A 21,889-nucleotide genomic window follows, 5' to 3' on the forward strand; every position below is an offset into this window, starting at 1 on the left:
CATAATGAAAACCGTCCCGACATTACAGAATCTAGCAAAATAAATCAATGGAGACTCTCTCGGTTCTAATATAAGCGGCCATCTGACTAGTCCAATTAAACGAACTAACTAAATAATTATCAGAATTAATGACTCCGCGCATATATCAACGGACTCCTTAAATAAATCTTCGTTTGATGTACAAGGAGTGCTCATACGCAACGCGTCGCGCTCCCGCCACGCCCCCGGACGGTGATTGGTCCAACTCTAATTATAACTTTGTGGATCTTCATGAGCTATTTGCATCGTTTAAGATCCTACAGCTAATTATCAACTCTTGATCTTCCACATAAGAGTGAGATTTGAGTGTGTTTCCGTTTGAAATACTGTCATCCAGAAAGACGCCCATTAGTAAAGGCTCTCAATCTTCATTCGGATCAGTCGCACCACTGCCAGATATAACTAATTTGATAAATAAACGATTTTCAACCTTATATCTATTGGAAAAAAGGTGGTTCAAGCAAGAATATGTTGAGATACGATTATGTTTTTCAAAAGAGGTAGTTAACATTCCGTCCGCAGCCGTTTCAGCGGACGAATTGACAAAAACGCATCGTGAAACTTTCTTATTAGTTTAAATTATGTCCCTGAGTGAGACACTTCGTAATAGTGCAGTGCTTAAAGTGTAATTCAAAATGTCCCCCAAGCTCCTGCCGAGCACACGTTGATTAAAATAATTAAATAAATAAATTAAACACCTAAAATGGATCCTTCGGAAACAATGGACGTTGACGAAATAAAAACAGAAAAATCTGAAACTAAGCTACCGTTTTCTATAGAAAATTTATTGGCAGATAAATTCGAAAAGCAGACTGATTTTGCAAATGATGCAAATGCGTCGACTAGTGGTGTGAATTGTGAATTAAAGAGCAGTTTTGTTAGTGATGTGACTGAAAATATCGATTCTGACGATGATGCAAGCAGTAATAGTTCGGAAAATGTCGACGTTGAGAGTTCGACCGTCGGCGATGCGCAGGAGTTGCTCGATATTAAATCTACTGATTATCAACAATCAGGTAATTTATTTTGTAATATTAAATAAGGAAAGTTTTGGATCCAAAGTCATTATAGTTCGGCCATTCAGAGAATGCGTTCCTGACACGTCGCGATTGAACTGACGACGTAACTTTGCAATGGCGTTGCAGTTACGATAAAAATATTTTTGCTGGTTGTTTACCGTTTTAACAATTGAGGAGCATTAAAACAACATTATTATATCAATAATCAATGAATGTTATTACGTCGTCAGTTCAATCGCGACGTGTCAGGAACGCATTCTCTGAATGGCCGAACTATAAGAATTTTGGAAATGTATTGCAGCATCTAGGATTTGAATTAATTTCTGAAAATAAGAAGATATGTAATTACGGCCTTTTGTCGATGAAAAAGTTTTTAAAGTCGACAGTGATGGGGACGAATTTTTTATGCTTATTAGTTTTAGGTTTTTTACTAGAATAGTTTTTAATTTAAATGTAAATACAAATATTTGGGAATATGGTTTGTAAATAAATTCGACATTTCTATTCCTAATAGTGTGACAGTTTCAGTTAGCATTATTTTAATTAATGCTCTTTCGAAATTATTAAATTCTAATAAAAGTATCCCATAGAGCAGAGCTGGCAAACAATTCCATGGATATTGTTTTTAAAAATATTATCGAAAGACATAAAATAAAGCTAAGGATAGAGAAGATTCAGAAGGTGGTCGTGATCTAATTGGTCATCGTTTCAGCCGAAAGTTAGGTTAGGTACCAATTTTCGCGGTCTTCAGCGTTCCGCATTCATCCATCTAGTTTGTCAAATAATATATTTTGTTAACCGACTTCTTTTATAATTACAATGCAAGAGAAACTATTTTCTTTTTCTACTATGTAGTTGGTGGAACATAAAAAATATGCTGTGCTTTGTGCAAGTTGTCGGGAAAAACCATGCAGAGACCATGCCGCTGGCGCCATACATTTCTGTAGTCTTCAATAATTTAATATGCTATTTTATCAGGAGAAAATATGAGTTTTACTTGTGATCTTAGGCCTTAAACTACGTGAAGCGGACAACCGCAAGGTCCAAACAAAAAAGGCGCGATTCGCAGCGCCTCTGGGTAAAACCGCGTCGGCGACTTCGCGACTTCGAACGCAATAGAATTTAGATTTATAAATATTTCATTAGTTGTATCAGCCGATAAATGATCCGTTCCGTGCGTTTAGATTGCAGCGGCATACAAAAAGACTGAACGAACAAAGAACTAGAACTAAGGCATTTTTTTAAGTACTTAAACATACGTAGAGTCCTCCGAAGTTAACTACTACAGCTACTTTTTTATAGAATGTATGTTTCACTGACCTAAGACTTTCCTGGATCTCACTATTTACTGCTAACCCACATTGGCAAATAGGAGCCTAAGCGCTTAGCGTCCTTTTTTAAATGCAACAAATGGAGTAGGCCTCTGGCTCTTAAGCTCAAATTACCGACTATTTGTTACGAATTTTCAGAATCAATTCTCAAAGAAAAAAGTTTTTTTAAGGAAACCAACGTCTATGTTGGAACGCAGCTCACTAGCCTCTAGTACGGTTTTGGCAAGGGTGCATCGGCAGAGTAATCCTCTACCAAGTATTGTGATCCAGACATATGGAGAATCCTCGGCGGTCATTTTGAACATAGCAAAAGCCTTCGATTACGTCAGGCACATAAGACTTATTTCAAAGGTGCTCCTATGGGCTTCCCGAAATATTATGTGAACAGATCGCCAGCAAAATTGTATTGCAGATAGCAGCATAAAAGTTGTTGTGAACGGTAAATGTTCTGACTGACTCCATGTTGGTAACTGCTGGTGTTCCTCAAGGCTGTATACTGTCGCCTACTCTATTCGTTGTTAACTAATTAACTATAGCGATAACCAAACCAAACCATAACCATCCTTGAACTGATCGCCGAATTAGTCAAATCGGCGATTTGGCAATTGCAACTTGGGCTGACAAAGTGTAGTCTCACTATAAGACATGTCATCGCATCGACACAAGAAGAAGGTGCAACTCACCGTTAGAACAACCTTAATTAGAATCACTATTCGAATAAGAACTTACGAACCCTAGACGCTATAGGTTACATTACTGACTATTAAAACAAAATTGTTAATGGATAACTCAAAGATAAACTTTGACACATATAATTATTCCTTCCGGCGACAAAATAAATCAAAAATATACAATTTCAAACTGAATGCTATTCGTAACAAACAAATAAATCACAGAAACGCGAGCCTGTAATTTGAAGCAACATAATTAATATAAAAAGATAAAAAGTAAAGCAATTGACGCCTTCCCGCGCCATTTGACTCCACGCCACGCTCCCGCGGTTGGTATATTTTTGGCGCCAATTAATCTGTTGGTGCGTTCGGATACAACTTCATATTTATAAAATATCACCCCTAAAAAATATTTACATGTCAAATGGGCTAAGCAAACGATTTGTTGGCATAAGTCATCAATATTGGTTCTGTAATTAATATATTTCATCTCAATCTCGGTATTTATTTCAAATCAGGTCACAACTACTTACCTTAAGTACCTTTTGTTTTGAGTTTTTTTTTTTATTAAAACCTTTTTAGAGCTATAAATTATAATACGAACTACTTGGTGTTAGGTAGGCAATTAATTACTTTCTGCGAAAATGCAGAGGTATAAGAGTTTTTTCAGTGAATCGTATTCACAGCTGCAACTATTTATCTAGCTTCTTATTACCTGCAAAAACTGTAATTTTCACTAAATAAATTCCAACAAATTGTAAAATTACCAGAAAAACAATCAAAAATCCATTTTTCACACACATTTTCTTCAAACCGTTTCATTCTACGCAAGGAGACAGCTGACACAGTCCGTTTTTCATCAATACTGTAACGAAACTGAGAGAGTTTTGATTAATGATTTTCTTGTTTACATGAAATAAAAACTTTTTATAATTTTTCGGCTGCTCGGGTGGTCTGTGATTCCACTTTCTGAGTGTCTTGTAACTTTGGTTAATCGTTTTATAAAGACGTGTTGTCATCAAATGACTGTTTATAGAATAATGGATCATCATCCTCCGAGCCTTTTCCCAACTATGTTGGGGTCGGCTTCCAGTCTAACCGGATGTAGCTGAGTGCTTTACAAGGAAGAGGAATAATGGATATTATACCTATATTGCCGAATCAGCAAGCTGAAGTGGCAGTGGGCTGGCCATATTAGTCGAAGAACCGATAACCGTTGGGGTAAACGAGTTCTAGAGTGGAGACCACGCCTCGGCAAACGTAGTGTAGGACGTCCTCAGGCACGGTGGAGTGATGACTTGCGCAAGACGGCTGGCAGGAGCTGGATGCGAGAAGCTGAAAATCGATCTCAGTGGCGTGCACTTGGAGAGGCCTATGTCCAGCAGTGGACTGCGATAGGCTGATGATGATGATGATGATGATGATGATACCTATATTACAAATTCGTTTTCAGCACATCCTTGTAATAATCAAATGTTCCATTTCTCTCTTACTCTTTATACATATAATGATCTAATAGGTACCATTAACGATCACAATTATAAATTATATCAAGCGAATATTGTCAACTGTTCCCTATCTCATATATAATAATAAAAAAAAAAACAATATTGCTTAAAAAAAAATTGTTAACTTTTCATCTCAAATTTTACTTCACGTAGTAATCAGGCAATAAAATACAAACAAACCCATAAATCGAATTTGATAGTAAAAACAGAAGTTGTTATAAAAAAATATCACAGGATTTTTTTCAGTGACAATTGCCAATAACTCGTTGTAACGAGTTTTAAACTAAAAAACGTAATAAAATGCTAATTTATTTACGATCTGCCAACTATAAAGCGCCTCGGGACATTTTTGTTCGAGCAATTGCGGCTCGAATTAGCCGTTTGAATTGGTTTCCCGCGTTCCACTCACACATTTGTAACGAAACGATTTAGATTTACACATACATATGCGAAATAGGGGCACTTCTTTCTCCGAATTCAATAAAAATACCTACCATTTTACGAGGTCCGAAAATAAATAATTAGCGAGTCGTTTGAGGTTTATGATTTTGTGTACTGATGACAGTAAGTATAGCAGTTTTTTTATACTTACTGTTTTTAACCGACTTCCTAAAAAGAAGGAAGTTCTCAATTCTCTCTCGTTCTCAATAGGGTGGTAGGTATGTCCTCAACGTAGATAAAAAAACACGTTTTCTCAAACTTAATCGCTTTATTTTGAATTTTCTTTACAACCAATTAAAACTCTTCTGTACATCTTAGTTAGGTGAAGATTTTTCCAAAAGACAAATTACAAAACATGTTAATCCCGATCCAGCAATCTATCACTATGTTCATAAAATGTCAAATATTTTGAGTAAACTGACAGCCCTACACTTATAGTACCCGTTAACCGCGCAGTGATGTCTCATTTTCTAAATTTGTTACGAAAAGATAAATCTCGACGCGTCCCGGCTCTCGTTAGCTAAATCTTTCTCCCCCGTAATTATTCACCCGTTAGAAAAAAAGGAAATAAACATGAAAAGAAACGTCTCCGGACTGAAATTTAGTAAGTGGCCTGGGCTCATTAAAAAGCTGTAAAATTCTATTACCAGACAACGGATGGGTGTGTATCCGAACGACTCAAACGTCATAGAGAACCGACCACTCTCTTTTCATCACTTATGTTTTTGGAAAATAGTCTTTATTTAAACGCATTAAGAGTGTCAATAGACTAATTGGATTGTAAATAAAATGGCGCGGGGTTCACAATGGCGGGAAACAAAGACGTGAAGCGTTGACAAGCGAGGATAAATTGACATTAATTGCCTTACCAGTGTCGCAGTGGTTTGCATGCGTGTTACGACGCTCGTTTTTGACGGCAATGGGATTATTTTAGGCGCTAATTAATTTACTTTCTACATTATTGCGCGCGATTTGATGTATTGCGTCTGGAAATGTGTTCGGTTTTTGAAAATGTTTGACGTTAGATGTTTGAATGCGTTCGGATACATTTATTTTGTAAACAAGGCTTAATAATATTTATTTTGATGCAACTTAAATACATACCATAATTAAATAGAATTACTCAAATAATGAATTAAAAGTTACTACTTACAGATCCATGGCAATAGCGGTTTTGAAAAAAGCTAATAAATAAAATTTTGACACCATTTCCAAAAAGTTTATAGGTCGTATTGCAGGCCCACGATCTCTCTTGCTTTTATTTTCTAGCCTCCCAAACAAAATTAACCGCAGACATTAATGAAAGCCCAATAAAATTCAAAATGTTCCACTTCCAACTATTGTGAAACATTTTAAAGCAAGATGATCTATAATTTTAAAGATAATATCACACTAGCACTTATCAAATCGTTCCAGAGATTTATATTGTCGTTACTGGTCATATCTGAAACGTTATTTCTACGATAAATTCTAATTTTAGATTTTATTTCTGTAAATTGGTCCATTCCAGTTATAAGTGATGAATTTGCGGTGTTTCTTTCTTAAAGCTACCGGCTATTCCCGCCATTTTTCCAGCGTTCCGAGTGAACTATTTTACGTAGCTGTAGAATAATTACCGTCCTCTACAAATATAGGCTGTCTAAACGTGAAATATTTTTTCAGAATCGAGTAGCTCCTAGGTATTTCGAGTTCCATAAAACTCTTTTAATGATCTTTGGTCGACATTATATCGTCATCTTAGAGTGAAAACTCGGAAATGCAATCAGTGATTTTATTTTGTTTCTATGAATAAAACTTCACAAAACAACCTACTTCATGATCCTGAAAAGTTAAGTTTTCCACACTTATGAGGTTTTCACTCAAAGATTTTACAAGGGTTTACATGTTACTTAAAAAAATTAGTTAAAGAACCATTGTTTGCGAAATAATCTAGTTTTGTTAAAAAATATTATCTAGATCTAGACCGATACTACTGCTATATACAGCCAGATTTAGGATGGCATAACAAAAAAGTTAAAGGCGTGCTTAAGTAGGTATGTAATAGCGTTTGACATTATGACATCCAGATCTTCGCATCACCTGCAATAGTGACAATAGATAAATGAATAGAGCATTCATTTTATGCCTTTTGATGAGACAACAACGAGGCGATAGATACATTGTTATTACGTTTAAATTTAGAACCCACTAATGGAGACATATGGCTTGTTTCATCCAATGACGTTCAACCACTTCTTTTTATGCCTAGTTGACTTTCTTTAAAGGCTTGGTATTATTGGTGGGGAACAATCAAATGACCCTTCCCGCTGTGGGTGCAGTGTGAGGAAATGTCAAACTCTTACTGACTAAAACCCATCATGTTCTTTCTGGAGCCCACAGTGTACCAGGGCCGAGGTAAATATTTCGTAAAATCCCGGAGTCCCGCAGTGCGAAGGCTGGATCTGTTGACTTTACAGCCTTATTTGTTAGTTGTTTGTGAACGTCACATTTGAAAGAACCCCTAGACTTTAGTATGAAATTAAAACTGTTTCACAATTCTGAGAACCAATGCGTGCCTAAAAAAGAAGTCGCTTGGCGGCGGCTGCGCTGAATGAAATTGAATTGCATCTAAACGATTACATTATTAAACCACTTAAAATAAATTGTTTGCAGCATTTAAAAACCACAACTCGCCACTAAAAAACTGTAAAAAAATAAAATGACATATATTTTGGCGCGCTAATTAACGCGTTCGGATATTCAGCGTGGCGCTCTCAGCTCACAGTTCCAAGATGGCGGCGGGACGTTAGTTTGACATGTTGATATATTACCACTAATTACTCAAAGAGGGGAGGTGTTTATTGAAAATAGCTGTAAGGTGACGACGAGTCATGTCTACTACGATATCTATGTCCGTTCGGAATGACTTCCGTAATAAATTAAGTGCACAATCATTAGTTTACGAAACCTATTCTAGCATTGACGTAGTTGATGGACAATACGTCACTATTGACGTTTGAAACCATTAATTAAGTTCCAAAAAGTCGTTAAATACTAGGTAATTACTTGTCCTGCCAAAAGAGCTTGGCTTCAAATAGAACAATTGTAATCAATCAACATAATAATGATAAATATTGGCAGGGTGACACTCGTCTCATGAACCATTAAATCAACCTCATAGTTATGCAGGTACATCTACTCTATAAATAAAACTGGGGCCCGATTCTCCTAAGTTAATAATGTCAAAATCTAAAAGAAATTGAATCGCAAAATGATCGCAATAACAGTTTTAACCATATCGGGCATACTGCTACTAATATAAGACCAATCATACTCGAACGACATTCGATTGGTTTGCGATTGGTCTGCTATTTTTAACCGACTTCAAAAAAGGAGGTTCTCAATTCGACCGTATTTTTTTTTTTTTTTTTTTTTGTATGTTTGTTACGCGATTACTCCGCCAGTTATTAATCGATTTTGATGATTCTTTTTTTGTTTGATAGGATATACTCCCGAGGTGGTCCCATAGACATCAGGTCAGGATCTGATGATGGGAACCCTGAGAAATCGAGGGCAACTTTCGAAAGTTGTAGGCATAATAGGGTAAAAACTTGACAGTCAGGTGTATGCCTGATAGCACTATTCAACAGTGAAGGTTTGGAGCTGACCTGATGATGGAGACCAGAGGAGGTCGAGGGAACTCGACAACTGAATATGTAACCTACCTCGTGTTTAGGCTTATATTATTCGTAATGACAAGACCTTAGCAACAGTGAAGGTTTGGAGCTGACCTGATGATGGAGACCAGAGAAAGTAAGTCGAGGGAACTCGACAACTGAATATGTAAAATACCTCGTATTTGGACTTATATTCTTTGTATTGATGAGAACTTCTCACTTGTATGGATAGTGACAACTATTCGTATCACTGAAAAGCTTTAAATAAAAAACTTTTTTACAAAAAAATTAAACCGACTTCCCAAAACACTAAAAAGCAAAAAAAAAAACTATTTTTAGGTGCATCGGCCTAGAAGTCGGTGGCAAAATTAACTTAGTAACATCCATTAGACACCGACTTCTAGGCCGATGCACCTAAAAATAGTTTTTTTTTTTGCTTTTTAGTGTTTTGGGAAGTCGGTTTAATTTTTTTGTAAAAAAGTTTTTTTAGTGATTTTGGTCTATACGGTAGTTTGTTCTACAATCATATTGCAATCGTAAATCATTTGCAGACAACATGATTCATTATTGAATGACAGAAAAGGATAAAAACGTTTATTTCAAAGAAAAAAATAGCGGAATGCCACATACGCTTCAATCGCCACTGCCACATACGATTAAATACGTAATTGAGTCGGGATTGGATCTCAGTCGAACTTGAATCGTATGTCGCTTGAGTAAAATTAGGAGAATCGGGCCCCTGCTTCGGACAGGCCATTCACAAAGGCGTTGGTTCATTGAAGAGACCAAAACTATTCCAGTTTATTCCAGTATTTCCAGTTATTGTCGGTCATGTTTACCAATATTATAAAGCTACAGAGTTTGCTTGCTTGAACGCGCTAATCTCAGAAAATACTAGTACGATTTGAAAAAATATTTCACTGTTACCTAACCCATTTATCGAGGAAGGCTTTATGCTTTTTATTCAGCTTCGTGGAGAACTTCCCGCGGGACGCGAGCAAAACCGCTATCAGAATCTAGTAAGACAAGTTACCTGATGGTACCTACAGCGCCAAACATTTACTTATCATTTAGGTACTAACACATATTATAAAACTGAAGAGTTTGTCTGTTTTTTTGCTTGAACGCGCTAATATCATCAACTAACCATCCGATTTAAAAAATCTTCCAGTGATAGATAGCCCATTTATTGGGGAAGGCTGTAGGCTACTTTTTATCCTTATTCAGACTGAAGTTCCATGATGGATGCAGATGAAACCGCTGGCAGAAGCTATTAATTAATAATAGCATTAACTCCATTGTTCCAGGATCATGTTCATCGCGAGGCAAGCGCGCGCGCACGGCGTTCAGCGCGCAGCAGATCAAGAGCCTGGAGGCCGAGTTCGAGAAGAACCGATACCTGTCCGTCGCAGCGAGGGGGAGGCTCGCCCGGCAGCTGCGGCTTACGGAAACACAGGTTTGTTGTGCACAGCTCTCAAAAGAAACGATTGGTTTAGCTTTCAGGTTCTCAGTTTGACCTCCATGTATTTATATGTAGGTATGTACTTGTTTGTGGGCGATTACCTCACGTTTAGATGAACCGATATTAATGCGGTTTACAACGTAGTATTTTTCAGATTTAAAAAGTAGTCGTAGTAGTAAGAGCATAGATTACCTTAATAGTAGAAGTAAAACGATTTTCTATTTAAATTAAAAACTTAATAAAAATGATTTTTGTCGAGTTTTCATCATTATTTCTTGGAGTTTCATACGATAAGCCTCATGTCAAAACACTAGGTACCGTCGGCAGATAAACGAACAGTTTCATGCATTGCAGGCACAATTTTAATAATACATACATTTTAATTCCAGATAAAAATATGGTTCCAAAATCGCAGAACGAAGTGGAAACGAAAATACACAAACGACATCGAACTCCTTGCTCAACAGTATTACAGCAGCCTCGGAATCGTGAGCCCTCGGCCCATGTTCGTCGGCGATCGACTCTGGATCTTCAACTACCCCAACCGGGTCCCACCAACACAGCAACAACAATGGATGAAATCTCTAAACACAATGAACGCACAAAACCAGATAATAGACAGAACAAACATGTTTCGAAATCTACCAAAGCCAGAGGTCCCATTTCTAAACCCTAGTGTGTATCCGAACGAAAGAGTTTTCATGGACAGCGGTTTGAGTTTGGCGGGAAATGTCAATGTCAAAATGCCCGCCCAAAGTCGAATTTTGCCGCGTGAAGTTTACAATAATATGGCTCAAAGGAGTATGGATGTGTATAAAAATAATATTTTAAGCCATAGCAGCCCACCGCAAGAGTCTAATGTGGACCATTTGAGAAGATTAGAGGAGAATTTCAGTATTTAGTAAGTAAAACTTCGTTTGAAAGGTTGTCAATAGGTTTAAGTATTTGTAAATAAAGTTTTCATTGTAGTCTAAGTACTTATTTGATGTGGTCTTTTCCAGCCTTATTGCCTCTCTCACCAGCTGTTTTCCCACAATTTCACCCGCGTCTTGCGCGTGGAAACTTCGTCCCGTCCTTAAATTGCTGTTTCTCGGGAATAGTGTACCTAACCTACCTACTTTCCAACAGTGAAAAATATTTCAAATCGGTTCAGTAGATACGGAACCTTTCGAAGAAACAAAACAAATCTGTTTCTTGTTTATTACATTAGTATTAAAGGGCTTATGTTTAACTGATCACCAGATATAGTAACAAATAGCAGACAAAAATAGTAAATGATCACCAAAATGAAACTCGCATTTTAATGTAAAACTATAACCAAAGTTTTAACACTTTGCTATCCTATTTAAGTGGAATTACTCCAAAATAAATCATGCGTAAGCCAAAAATAGTAAAAGATCACCAAAATTAAACCACCATTTTAAAGTAAGATTATAACCAAAGTTTTTAAATTCTGCTATCCTATTTAAGCAAAATGAGTCCAAATAAAGCATTGTTATCCCAAAAGTAGTAAATGATCACCAAAAGTAGGAAATGATCATCAAAATTATACCAGCCGCCACCAGCGTTTTAATATAAAATGATAATCAAAGTTTTTACATCTTGCTATCCTGTTTAAGTAAACTGACTCCAAAAAAATAAGTTCGGCCTGATACAATAAATGTAATAACATTATGGGGACCCTTTTCCTGCACTAGGGTGGAAAATTGTCTATTGCATGCCTCTAAACAGTGCGATAAGAGTGTTTTTTCGAGGGAGTGTATTGAGAAACACATTCTTCTTCTTCTTTCTCCTGCCCTGTTCCCAATTTTACTTGGGGTCGGCGCAATATGTCATTTTCTTCCATTTTCTCCTGTCACTCATCATACTGACACTCACGCATGCATTGCAAGCCGGACACATAACTTAATATGGCATCATAATACTTTATTTGGTAATAAGCCTACATTTTATGGCAATCACAGTGACTTATTTAGGCAAAAATAATACATTAATTTGGTCGTCAAGAGTTGGTGATCATTTACTAAATTTGGTGGTCGAATACAATTTAAAGTGAAGTCGTGACTAAAATAGCTGGTACTATTACATTTTTAGGCTTTATTTTTCTGGTGTTCAGTAGATATTTCCGGTTACAAAACTAAGGGTATCAAAGCATTTTATGGTGGTCATTATATCGGGTGTGTCGTTCATAATCACATTAAATGAAATGCGTTAATATACTGGTTAATATATGTCGATTAACACAAAGATAAAAGAAAAATACGTAAAAATAAAAAAATGAATTTTTCAAACAAAGTAAATAGAATAAAAATTTGTGAAAATTAGAACACCATATAAAAGTCAGTCATTACAAACAACTGAAATTCTCCCTTGAAAACTGACAGCTGTCAACTGATCAAAACATTCGATACTCCTCACTTTATCTCTGCTTTACACATCATCAACATCCTCCGAGCCTTTTCCCAATCATGTTGGGGTCGGCTTCCAGTCTAACCGGATTTAGCTGAGTACCAGTGCTTTACAAGAAGCGACTGCCTATCTGACCTCCTCAACCCAGTTACCCGGGCAACCCGATACCCCTTGGTTAGACTGGTGTCAGACTTACTGGCTTCTGACTACCCGTAACGACTGCCAAGGATGTTTAATGACAGCCGGGACCTACAGCTTTACACATGATGTTGTAAATTATAAAAACGAAAAATGACTCCCGTGGTTAAACCACTGAATGGATTAGGTTATTTTTTTTACAATTTGCCATAGAATGTCATAAAGTATATGCGATATGATTTAATGTGATTGTGAACGACACACCCGATATTTGTTCCCGTATTAAAGTACAGATTAGTATCGTAGTATTAGTATAGATAGGTATAGTGTGCCTTGAACAAGTGAAAACACCAAGTTCGCGTCTATCATCCCGATGCCTGGATCCCATGTTATAGTTCTCCCAAACATTTTGGTGACTTGGAGGGAGAAGAGGGGAAATACCGGCAAGTTTTATCAAAATGTACCCGAATTCAGTAGCGTGAAATAAGACGAATTACGTTTCTAATATTCGTAGGATAATGGAAAGCATTGTACCCTCTTTTGAACATGTGAGGAGGAACATAATAATCTAGATACCAGGACTACAAGCAAAATAAAAAAAGGAACAATCCAAAATCGTCCAAAAAATGTGGAACGCTTCACGATTTTGCGTGTCATCCTTGCGCAGGGGCCATGCTAATCTTCTCTGTATCGTTCCAATTTTAGTATATGTACTGCCGAAGCAAGTACATTTGATAAGGACAAAATTTTGTACATAAACTTTCGAGTACGAAAACTCCACTAGCGTGATGTAGAACTATTTGGATTAAATCCACAGAAATAACATACTAATCCATAAAATCATATTTTACCCATGTTATCTTTTATAACATTGTTATCCAGAAAGATATTTTTGATAAATAACACTATAATTAACATAAATTCAAGAAATATCAATGTTTTTAATGACATTTATAAAACAGCGCCATCTATGCAAGATTTTAGAACTATCCACACATGACACGTCACAAACTTGTTCAGTTTCTAGTAACGGATTAAAGATGGCGCTTTAGCGCGGCTTAGTGTTTTTTATTACGTGATACAGATGGGGCTAAAACTTAAACACGCTTTTGCGTAACGAGGTATGTAGCTAAGCAAGTTCTCCAAATACGAAAGAAAATGTAGGTTCCCTATCATTTGTTGAATGGCAGAAACTGAAGAATATCTTGCAGGAACGAAGACAGTTTCATAGCCGTAACAAATTGCGACGATAATTTATTAACTTTCCTGTTACTATTTTTGGAATTGTAAGTTTTGCAATAGGTATTGTTTTAAACACACAAATAAAATAAACCTTTGTTTTAAATACATAATTTATTTCTATGGTACAAGATATTTCCAATGATTTGCTGTTACAGAATTGCAATATCAAAACAAAATGTACAATGTCATAGAACGGAGCACTTTATTTTCCAAATGTTTCTTATTTTTTTGTATAACAATTTCGTTTAAATATAAAAATCTATATTCCACGCTTGGTTTATTGATTATTAACACTTTAAATCATCGGTTTTGTATAAATAATTCCACCAATTTTTTTCCCCTAAATGTCCATTTCCACGCATACGAGACACTTTTTTAAATATTTATTTATCAATATAAACATAAAAAATAACAAATCGCACATTCATTTCTTGCTTTTACACTTTTTTTAAGACAGTTGCCATATTGTGTTGTAAAAAGTGTTCGTAACATCCGTCCTTACATTTATGTGGAGAAAGCACTTTAGGCATTAATTTTATTGTCTACAATTCATACGAAACGGACGTCTCCGAGATGTGGTAACGATTAAACATTACTGGCTTAACAAATAACAGCACTGAAGAGTAGTTTGTAACATTTATAGTCGGTATAGCAACTGTCTAGCCGCCATTTTGTTAATCCTGCATGGGGCTACATAATCGGAAATGCATGTTGTTCTGTCTGTATGAGTGTGTGTTGTATAGGTAATATATTGTATATGCTATGCGCCAGGCTTCGCTTACAAGTCCATATTGACACTTCACTTTAATGCAGCGTATCACGTTGTGGCTCTGTGTTACCTGTCAACAAAATGTACATTGAGTTCTCAACTAGTAATATAAATTATACGAAAAAATATATAGGGGAAAAACACAAACATTATTACACCGAAATTACGAGGGTACTTTCGACAGTAGAAATGTATTAGCTAGAAAAATAAAATATTGGACGTTAGATCCGAAACAATTAAAGCTGTCCTGTACGGGAATTGAACCCGCGCCGATACTACCTACCACTATGGGATCTATCAGACAGAGAGTGGTCACGCAGACGAGCGGCCAGTTTTGCGTTCTTTGTGTCACATTACGTTACAAAGATATACACAGGAGGCATTCTGACCGCGTCGGTCAAGTAGAAGTAGTAGTAGGAGAGCTCGAACGCAGAACGCCCGACCGCGTCACCGCTCTATGTCTGATAGATCCCTATCATAAGTCCTACAGTTGTGAGGGTTAGTAGATGTTCACCTGGCTAGCTGTCGTCCTGCAGCGAGGTGAAGCGGTTGCCGAGCGCGAGCGGCTGGCGCGGCGCGGAGGGCTCGCGGGCGGCGCCGGCGCCGGCCGTGCTCCAGCCGCCGCCGCCGCGCTTGGCGCTCGCGCCCAGCACCGGGAAGTAGTCGTCGTTGTGGATGTCGGGCGCGTGCTTCTGTACATACATAATAAAGCAATCAACATCACATATACAGAAAAAAAATGTATTGCCTAGCCTGGAGTGTCCCACTGCTGGGCAAAGGCATCCCATCTTGTCTCTCAATCTTTTGTGTTTCCCACCAATCAGGGCCAGAAGAGATGGCCAGACAATTTGGACGCCTACAGCGTCCATCTCTTTCGGGGCCTACTACCCCTGCGGTGGCCGTCTTGTGGTATACACTAGGTGGCAATATTGACCTCTCTGGACGCATTCGGTTAACATTGCAGCAAAGTGAAAAAAGATCATAAACTTCAGGCTTTCCGCTCACACAGAGAAGGATTGTGCGTTAAACACCACGCTTGCTCAATGCGGGGTTGGTGATTTCAGACTATATAGTCCATGTTCCCTAAAAATACTTGTGTACAATCTGACTTCGCACATAGCCGGTTTCAACTTAGTTCTTGTCCAAAACACCCTGAAAGCCACCACAATCTTACCGTACTCCTGCGAACGTTTTCAATGGGCCGCTGACGCGAGGACGGCGGCACGTAGGTCGCCGGCTTCACCTCGCGGGGCTTCGGCTCCTCGACGAGCGGGGGCGCCGGCGCTTCCACTTCCGGTTCCGGTTGCTTTAAGTTATATGGTACATTATTGAAATGTTTATTAGGCACAGTTGGGAAGGAATACATAGGTATATAACCAAAAAAAAAAAAAAAAACAAAAAATGTGCGTTATTTATACTATAATTATTGATTATACTCATAATGCTTTATTAATAGCAAGAATCTCTGAGCCCATTTTCAATTTTTCCGTCATTCTGATCAAATTAACTTTTACAGGGCATGTGAGCGACGACATTTAAGAGTTTTGTCCTAATGCATGATCCATTCTCAGGACAAGAAGCATGTAGTAACTAAACTTTACAAAGCTGAAGTGTTTGTATATTTGTTTGTTTGGACGCGCAAATCCCAAAAACCACTGGTCCAATTTAAAAAAATATTTCATTTTTAGATAGCACGTCTGTCGAGGGAGGCTATAGACTGATACTTTTATTCGGATGCGTAAAGTAGTATCCCCAGAATGCAGATGAAACTACTAGCAGGCTGAATACATACAGGCTTATTCCACGGTCCCTTGACCTTCCCGCCTTCAGGGGCGGTGTCCTCGGAAGCGGAGTCGCGGCCCGACTCGCCCTGCTGTCCGTTCCCGCCCTGCAGCACCTGAATCTTCAGCCCAGTGTAGTCCTTCACCGGTTCTTCGTACTCCTTCCATTCTTCCTCTTCCTGGAATGAGTGGAGAAGGATGTTTGTTACTTAAGAGATGTAGGTATTTATTGAACTCAATACATTTTGGTTTTAAAATAAAGTGACTTCATGAGACATTTTTTGAAATATATGGAATCCTATTAAAAGTGTTTTTCTATTTACATTTTATCCTGTAAGATGCAAGTAAATATTTTCACATCCACACTAAACGCTAGTGGGAACCACCAGTGAGCAGCTGACATTTACAATACCTACTTTTAATGAAAAGAATATGGTACATTAAAAAAAAGGACTCAAGCAACGATTTTAAACTACTTTTGGAAACAAGCACATCCGCCTTAAGGTTCATCTCTAGTATTTAAATTGCATAGAAAAAGATAGTAAGTACGAAAACAGGTTAATCATTAAACATACAATTTTGATAATCCCATCACCGGATGTCAATATATAATATATCTTGTGGTGAGTATATCTGTTGATAGTTCATTACTTTTGTGCATCAACCGATATCTGGTATCAATATTGGTTTATCAGTAATGGGGTTTATAATCTCTGGATTTTAAGGATATCCTTAAAGCAACTTGGCACATCACTGTCATGCAACTTAACTCAATAGTAATAAGTACGATTTTTCTATAAAACTGTTACCACTGACCTGAAGTTGACTGTACACAGGAATAACAGAGAATTGCATAGTATATTTACTATTATTGTTAATGTCTATTCATTTTGGGATGCTAAAAAATATGTATGAACAGTATTTTTAGTGACAAATTGGTGAAAAATAAATAAATTATTCAGATCTACGAGTGAAAAAATGAGGTTAGTATCTACTATTGTTTGTGCCTTCATTTTACTCAAAAAAATCTAATGATTTCAATACCTACAAGGGAGTTTGGTATAGTCCTTCTAAACAGACTTACATTACAATTTATTTAAACTGTAAATTGTGATTGTTTCCTGTCTAAGGATCTATATGAAAGCAGGGGACTCCCCGAACTGTAAAGGCAAACTGAATCTACATAAATATGATAAGACTATTTATTGGCACACCAACAGCATTACAAACAATAAAATATATATAAAAAAAAAACTCAAGCGACTAAAATACACACATACATTGCCATTTCCAAAGTTTTACAAACATTTAGTCTACAGTTTAAATCGAATAAAAATCGAACAAAGTGCACTTTCTTATCATCATCATCATCAGCCTATTGCAGTCCACTGCTGGACATAGGCCTCTCCAAGTGCACGCCTCTGAGATCGATTTTCGGCTTCTCGCATCCAGCTCCTGCCAGCCGTCTTGCGCAAGACATCACTTTCTTATACAATGCAATAAATATTGTAAAACTTAAAAAAAAAACACAAATAAAAAACTTCTACCTTCACTTAGAAACATGATGTACTTACATATTGTTTAAAAATTCTTCAAGTCAAAACAGAGATAATAAATTGAGACAGTCTGGAGATGAGATGACGCCAATATTATTATCATTGATTGCTTAATAGCTCTACATTAAATATTAATGTTTTTAAAACAAGGCTAGACAAGTTTGCAATAACAATGGTTTCCATGACAGATGTAGTTTTTGTCTCTTTTATTTAAACCTACAATTTTAGAGAAAAAATATGATGCCATGAATATTTCTTGACATTTATAATGATTTACTATGTTGTTAACAAGAAAGTAAACGTCAATTTGACCATTTGTTTATGTTATCAAGCACTTTTTTACAACAAATTAGGAATTTACACCAAACTACTTTTTATAAAATAGTTTTGGAAACATACATTACAAATCTCAAATAAAGTCAAACTATAATCTTCAATGGAAGAATAATAAAATCTATAGTTCAAAAAAATGTTTATGCACATACATTATGCCTCAACAACAAATGTAGATAGATATATGTATGGATTTACAAGGAGAAAACAATATAATATTTTTCCATCAAGAGCATGCATAATAAATAAACACTGGTGACAAGTGGCATTGAACATAAAAACACACAATATACTTACAACTTATAACTTTGACATAAATACATATAAGGATACAACAAGAATGATGATTTACAAGGAAGGTAGTGCAGACACTTTCAAGCTTTACAAATGTATACTAATACTAGCTTCTGCCAGCTGTTTCACCCGCATCCCGTATGAACCTCTGCACGAACCCAGATAAAAAAACTCTTCAGCTTTATAATATTAGTATAGATTAGAAAGCTGAAGAGTTTGTTTGTTTGCTTGAATGCACTAATCTCAGGAACTACTGGTGCGATTTGAAAAATTCTTTCAGTGTTAGATAGCCCATTTATCGAGGAAGGCTATAGGCTTATCCGGGTTCGTGCAGAGGTTCCCACGGGATGCAGGTGAAACCGCTGACAGTAGCTAGTCTATTATAAACTGACCGTTCAATTTCTATAAAGATCACATAGCGAGTCCAAGACAAACTGGTTTTGTATAGCTTGATGTGTAGCCATGTGTACTAAGTAGTATTTGAAATTGACCATTTTGTTATTTAATTTCATTTATGTCATGTTCATGTCATTATGTATTATTAACTGCATCATTTAATTAAAAAGATAACCAACATTCAGTTGTCTAGCCTAGTATTCAACCAATGGTGCCTAATATAATGCTGGTTATGATTTAGTTATTGTTATAGTGAAATGGTTTCTCCGTTACTTAAAGTCACTATTAATAAATTCATACATTGAAGAGACTATCATTTTTTTAACCGATTCACTTTGAAGGGGTCTTCAACTGACTGGTTCAATCAATAATTTCAGTCATCATTAAACATTAAATAACTAAGCATCGCAAGATTATGGTTGAAATAACATTTTACTATCTGACAAAATTATTTTCCTTAAATACTGCATAAATATTTATGAGACTTAAATAATTGAATTGCTGGAGTATAATAAATATACATACATAGGGATTTCATTGTTTGAGTTGTTTACATAAAGTTGTTTATTATTATTACATGTGCAGTTAAGATAGTGTTTCACTTATAAACACAAAGTAGGTAGCATGAAATCATGTATTTGGCTGTATCCAGTTTCCTTTGCATTTTGCAGACAATAGACAATTAAGCAGTAGTGATGTCTATGGATAACTCATGACTAATTTCATGATTGTTCTTTACTTTCTACTTGTTAGCTTTTATTGTAATTTCTGTGTGTTCAGCTCATTAATATTGCACACATAAGTAATTTTCATTTGAGAGAAATTAGTCTTGGTAAATTGTTCAGATAAAAGTGATTTGTTGAACATAACCTATCATGTTTCTTTATTGCCATGAATGACATTGCAGCTTCGTCTGAGAAGACACGTCTACGACAAAAGACAACTTCTGCATGAAAAACCAGCACGACACACATGTTAATAGCCCAAAATTACGCTTATTGAAGACGACCTACTAAAATTGCCAGATTTTCATACAAAACCAGGTCAATAGTGTTAGTGAGATGAGAAGTAGACATTAGTCACCGCGAAATGGACAAGACTTAAACAATCATCAAATTGACCACGAATCGCCCAGTCACACGAATGAGTCGAACTTGTGATAATATACGAATGTTTTATATCAGAACTCACCCCTGCTCGGCCTCCTTCCTCTCCCTCCTGAGCCGGCCGCTCCTTCTTCGGCCTAACATCTGATTTCTGTTTTGGGTCGTCCAATTTTTTGGCTAACTCATCGGCTGTAGCGAACTTTTTCACTGCCTTTGACTTTTTGCGATCTTTTTTCGCGAAGAAATCGTCTAAGTCGGCCATTTCAAATTTTGACTTACGATTTAAAGTTTTGCTCTGGTAATGAGGTAATTACAGCAATATTGGAACTAAACGTAAAGGGGGAAAATAGGCCCCCAAAAAGTGAAATGATTTCTGTAGCAAGCGTGGCCGACTGTTTCTTTTTTTTAAAATGGCAGATCCTATGTTGCCACTTCGGCACGCAAAAATGTCATTCGCAAATTGCCATTCTACTAAATGAAAACGCTACTATTTTCTTGCAGTTAATACGAGAAGTTGTTTAATTTTTATCCTGGAAATAACCATTATACTCCTAAGATACCAGATTTAATTTACTATAACGAATGGCTAAAGACTCAACTATAAACAACAACGTTCTAAGGTGACATTTGTATAAAATGTAAGCACGGTATAAATAAATCTAGTTGGCATTTAAATTGCAAAACATTTGAGGAAAAGTTCTCAGAATATTGTTTTGAACTAACAAAATCAATACGATGTTTATATTCAAGTTTTTCCTTCCTTATTAAATGAGTCAATATTTTGGGCGTGTTGCAGTAAATTTTATAATTTGGATTTATTAATAAATCGCTGCTGCCGAATGTTTCGCAAACCTTAATAAATAATGATATTTCACAGTCGTCCACTTTTTTATCTTGTTTGTTACTCTCCTATTTTGTCTTGAATCTACTGTTGATTAGGCATACTTTAAACCTAAGTTTTAATTTACTGCTATTATATCTTAAGACAAGTTTTGATAATGTTTGAAGAAGTAGTCATTATGATTTATGCAGTTTTAACTTTGCTGTAACCAGCTAAGTACATAGGGCCACCTCAAATCAATAATTCAAAATACCAGACATTTCAAAAATGTCTATTAATTTCATTGACCCACAACATAACAACCCAATCAGTTTAAAAAGGTTCTCATACACACTCAGACAGGCCACACACTACATCAACATCATATTGGCGGTTTATACCAACGCACTTATTTGCTTTAAACACTCTAGTAAGCTTATCAGCTCACGCCGGGCAGTCAATACCCAATATCGAATACGATTATCTTATCTACCTGTATACCTGGCCATTTTGTTCAGTCAGTAAAAGGGAAAAAGTCAAAATGTTGGGTCCACTTGCGAGGATTTCAAACCAGTCAGGAAGGAATGTTATGAGGAGTTTCATCAGGAACGGCTCCCATGGAGGTGTTCCCGGGGAGGTAAGTCCAGATTTTTTTGTTACGTAATTTTCTTTTTGGTCAGAACACGTTTCTGAGTGCTATATACGTTGTTAATTTCAGTTAGATTACATACGGCATGATGTAATTATTTTAGATTTTAATACAGTTTGTAGGTACGGCTCGGCAGAAATAATAAACTGGGTGTTTATTGTGCAAGAATTTAATAAAAGGAGTTTATTGATTCGTTATCACACATCGATTACATTTGCTTGCTCTTCCATATAAGTCGCCACCCATATGATATTTAGGTAGATACCTAT

General features: G+C 36.4%; 2 protein-coding genes and 1 non-coding gene across 3 annotated transcripts; 1 reads left to right on the forward strand and 2 right to left on the reverse strand.

Annotated features, from left to right (window-relative positions):
• The first annotated feature begins 742 nt into the window (after positions 1-742).
• Positions 743-11,052, forward strand: LOC124643449 (homeobox protein ceh-19). Its single transcript, XM_047182437.1, has 3 exons — positions 743-1,055; positions 9,973-10,121; positions 10,517-11,052. The coding sequence occupies exons 1-3, from the start codon at positions 743-745 to the stop codon at positions 11,027-11,029; spliced, it is 975 nt and encodes a 324-aa protein (XP_047038393.1). The 3' UTR covers positions 11,030-11,052.
• Positions 11,053-13,296: 2,244 nt separating this feature from the next.
• On the reverse strand, positions 13,297-13,403 carry LOC124643576. The gene has a single exon (XR_006985954.1). It is a non-coding gene; the product is annotated as a U6 spliceosomal RNA (small nuclear RNA).
• Positions 13,404-14,008: 605 nt separating this feature from the next.
• On the reverse strand, positions 14,009-20,575 carry LOC124643371 (protein CDV3 homolog). The gene is made up of 5 exons (XM_047182343.1): positions 20,237-20,575; positions 16,478-16,645; positions 15,860-15,991; positions 15,200-15,377; positions 14,009-14,755 (listed from the first exon to the last, which is right to left on the reverse strand). Exons 1-4 carry the CDS (start codon positions 20,411-20,413, stop codon positions 15,204-15,206), a joined length of 651 nt encoding a protein of 216 aa, XP_047038299.1. The 5' UTR covers positions 20,414-20,575; the 3' UTR covers positions 14,009-14,755; positions 15,200-15,203.
• Positions 20,576-21,889: the final 1,314 nt, after the last annotated feature.

Source organism: Helicoverpa zea, chromosome 27 (genome assembly GCF_022581195.2).
Source record: "Helicoverpa zea isolate HzStark_Cry1AcR chromosome 27, ilHelZeax1.1, whole genome shotgun sequence".
Classification (NCBI taxonomy): Eukaryota; Metazoa; Arthropoda; class Insecta; order Lepidoptera; family Noctuidae; genus Helicoverpa; species Helicoverpa zea.

What these genes read in the sequence shown, in the direction of transcription:
- LOC124643449 (XM_047182437.1), top strand. Translation starts at nt 743, where the DNA reads ATGGATCCTTCGGAAACAATGGACGTTGACGAAATAAAAACAGAAAAA. An exon ending in TACTGATTATCAACAATCAG is followed by an intron (nt 1,056 to 9,972) that starts GTAATTTATTTT and finishes CCATTGTTCCAG; the next exon opens with GATCATGTTCATCGCGAGGC. An exon ending in TGCGGCTTACGGAAACACAG is followed by an intron (nt 10,122 to 10,516) that starts GTTTGTTGTGCA and finishes TTTTAATTCCAG; the next exon opens with ATAAAAATATGGTTCCAAAA.
- LOC124643371 (XM_047182343.1), bottom strand. Translation starts at nt 20,413, where the DNA reads ATGGCCGACTTAGACGATTTCTTCGCGAAAAAAGATCGCAAAAAGTCA. An exon ending in AGGGACCGTGGAATAAGCCT is followed by an intron (nt 15,992 to 16,477) that starts GTATGTATTCAG and finishes TATAACTTAAAG; the next exon opens with CAACCGGAACCGGAAGTGGA. An exon ending in AAAACGTTCGCAGGAGTACG is followed by an intron (nt 15,378 to 15,859) that starts GTAAGATTGTGG and finishes ATGTATGTACAG; the next exon opens with AAGCACGCGCCCGACATCCA.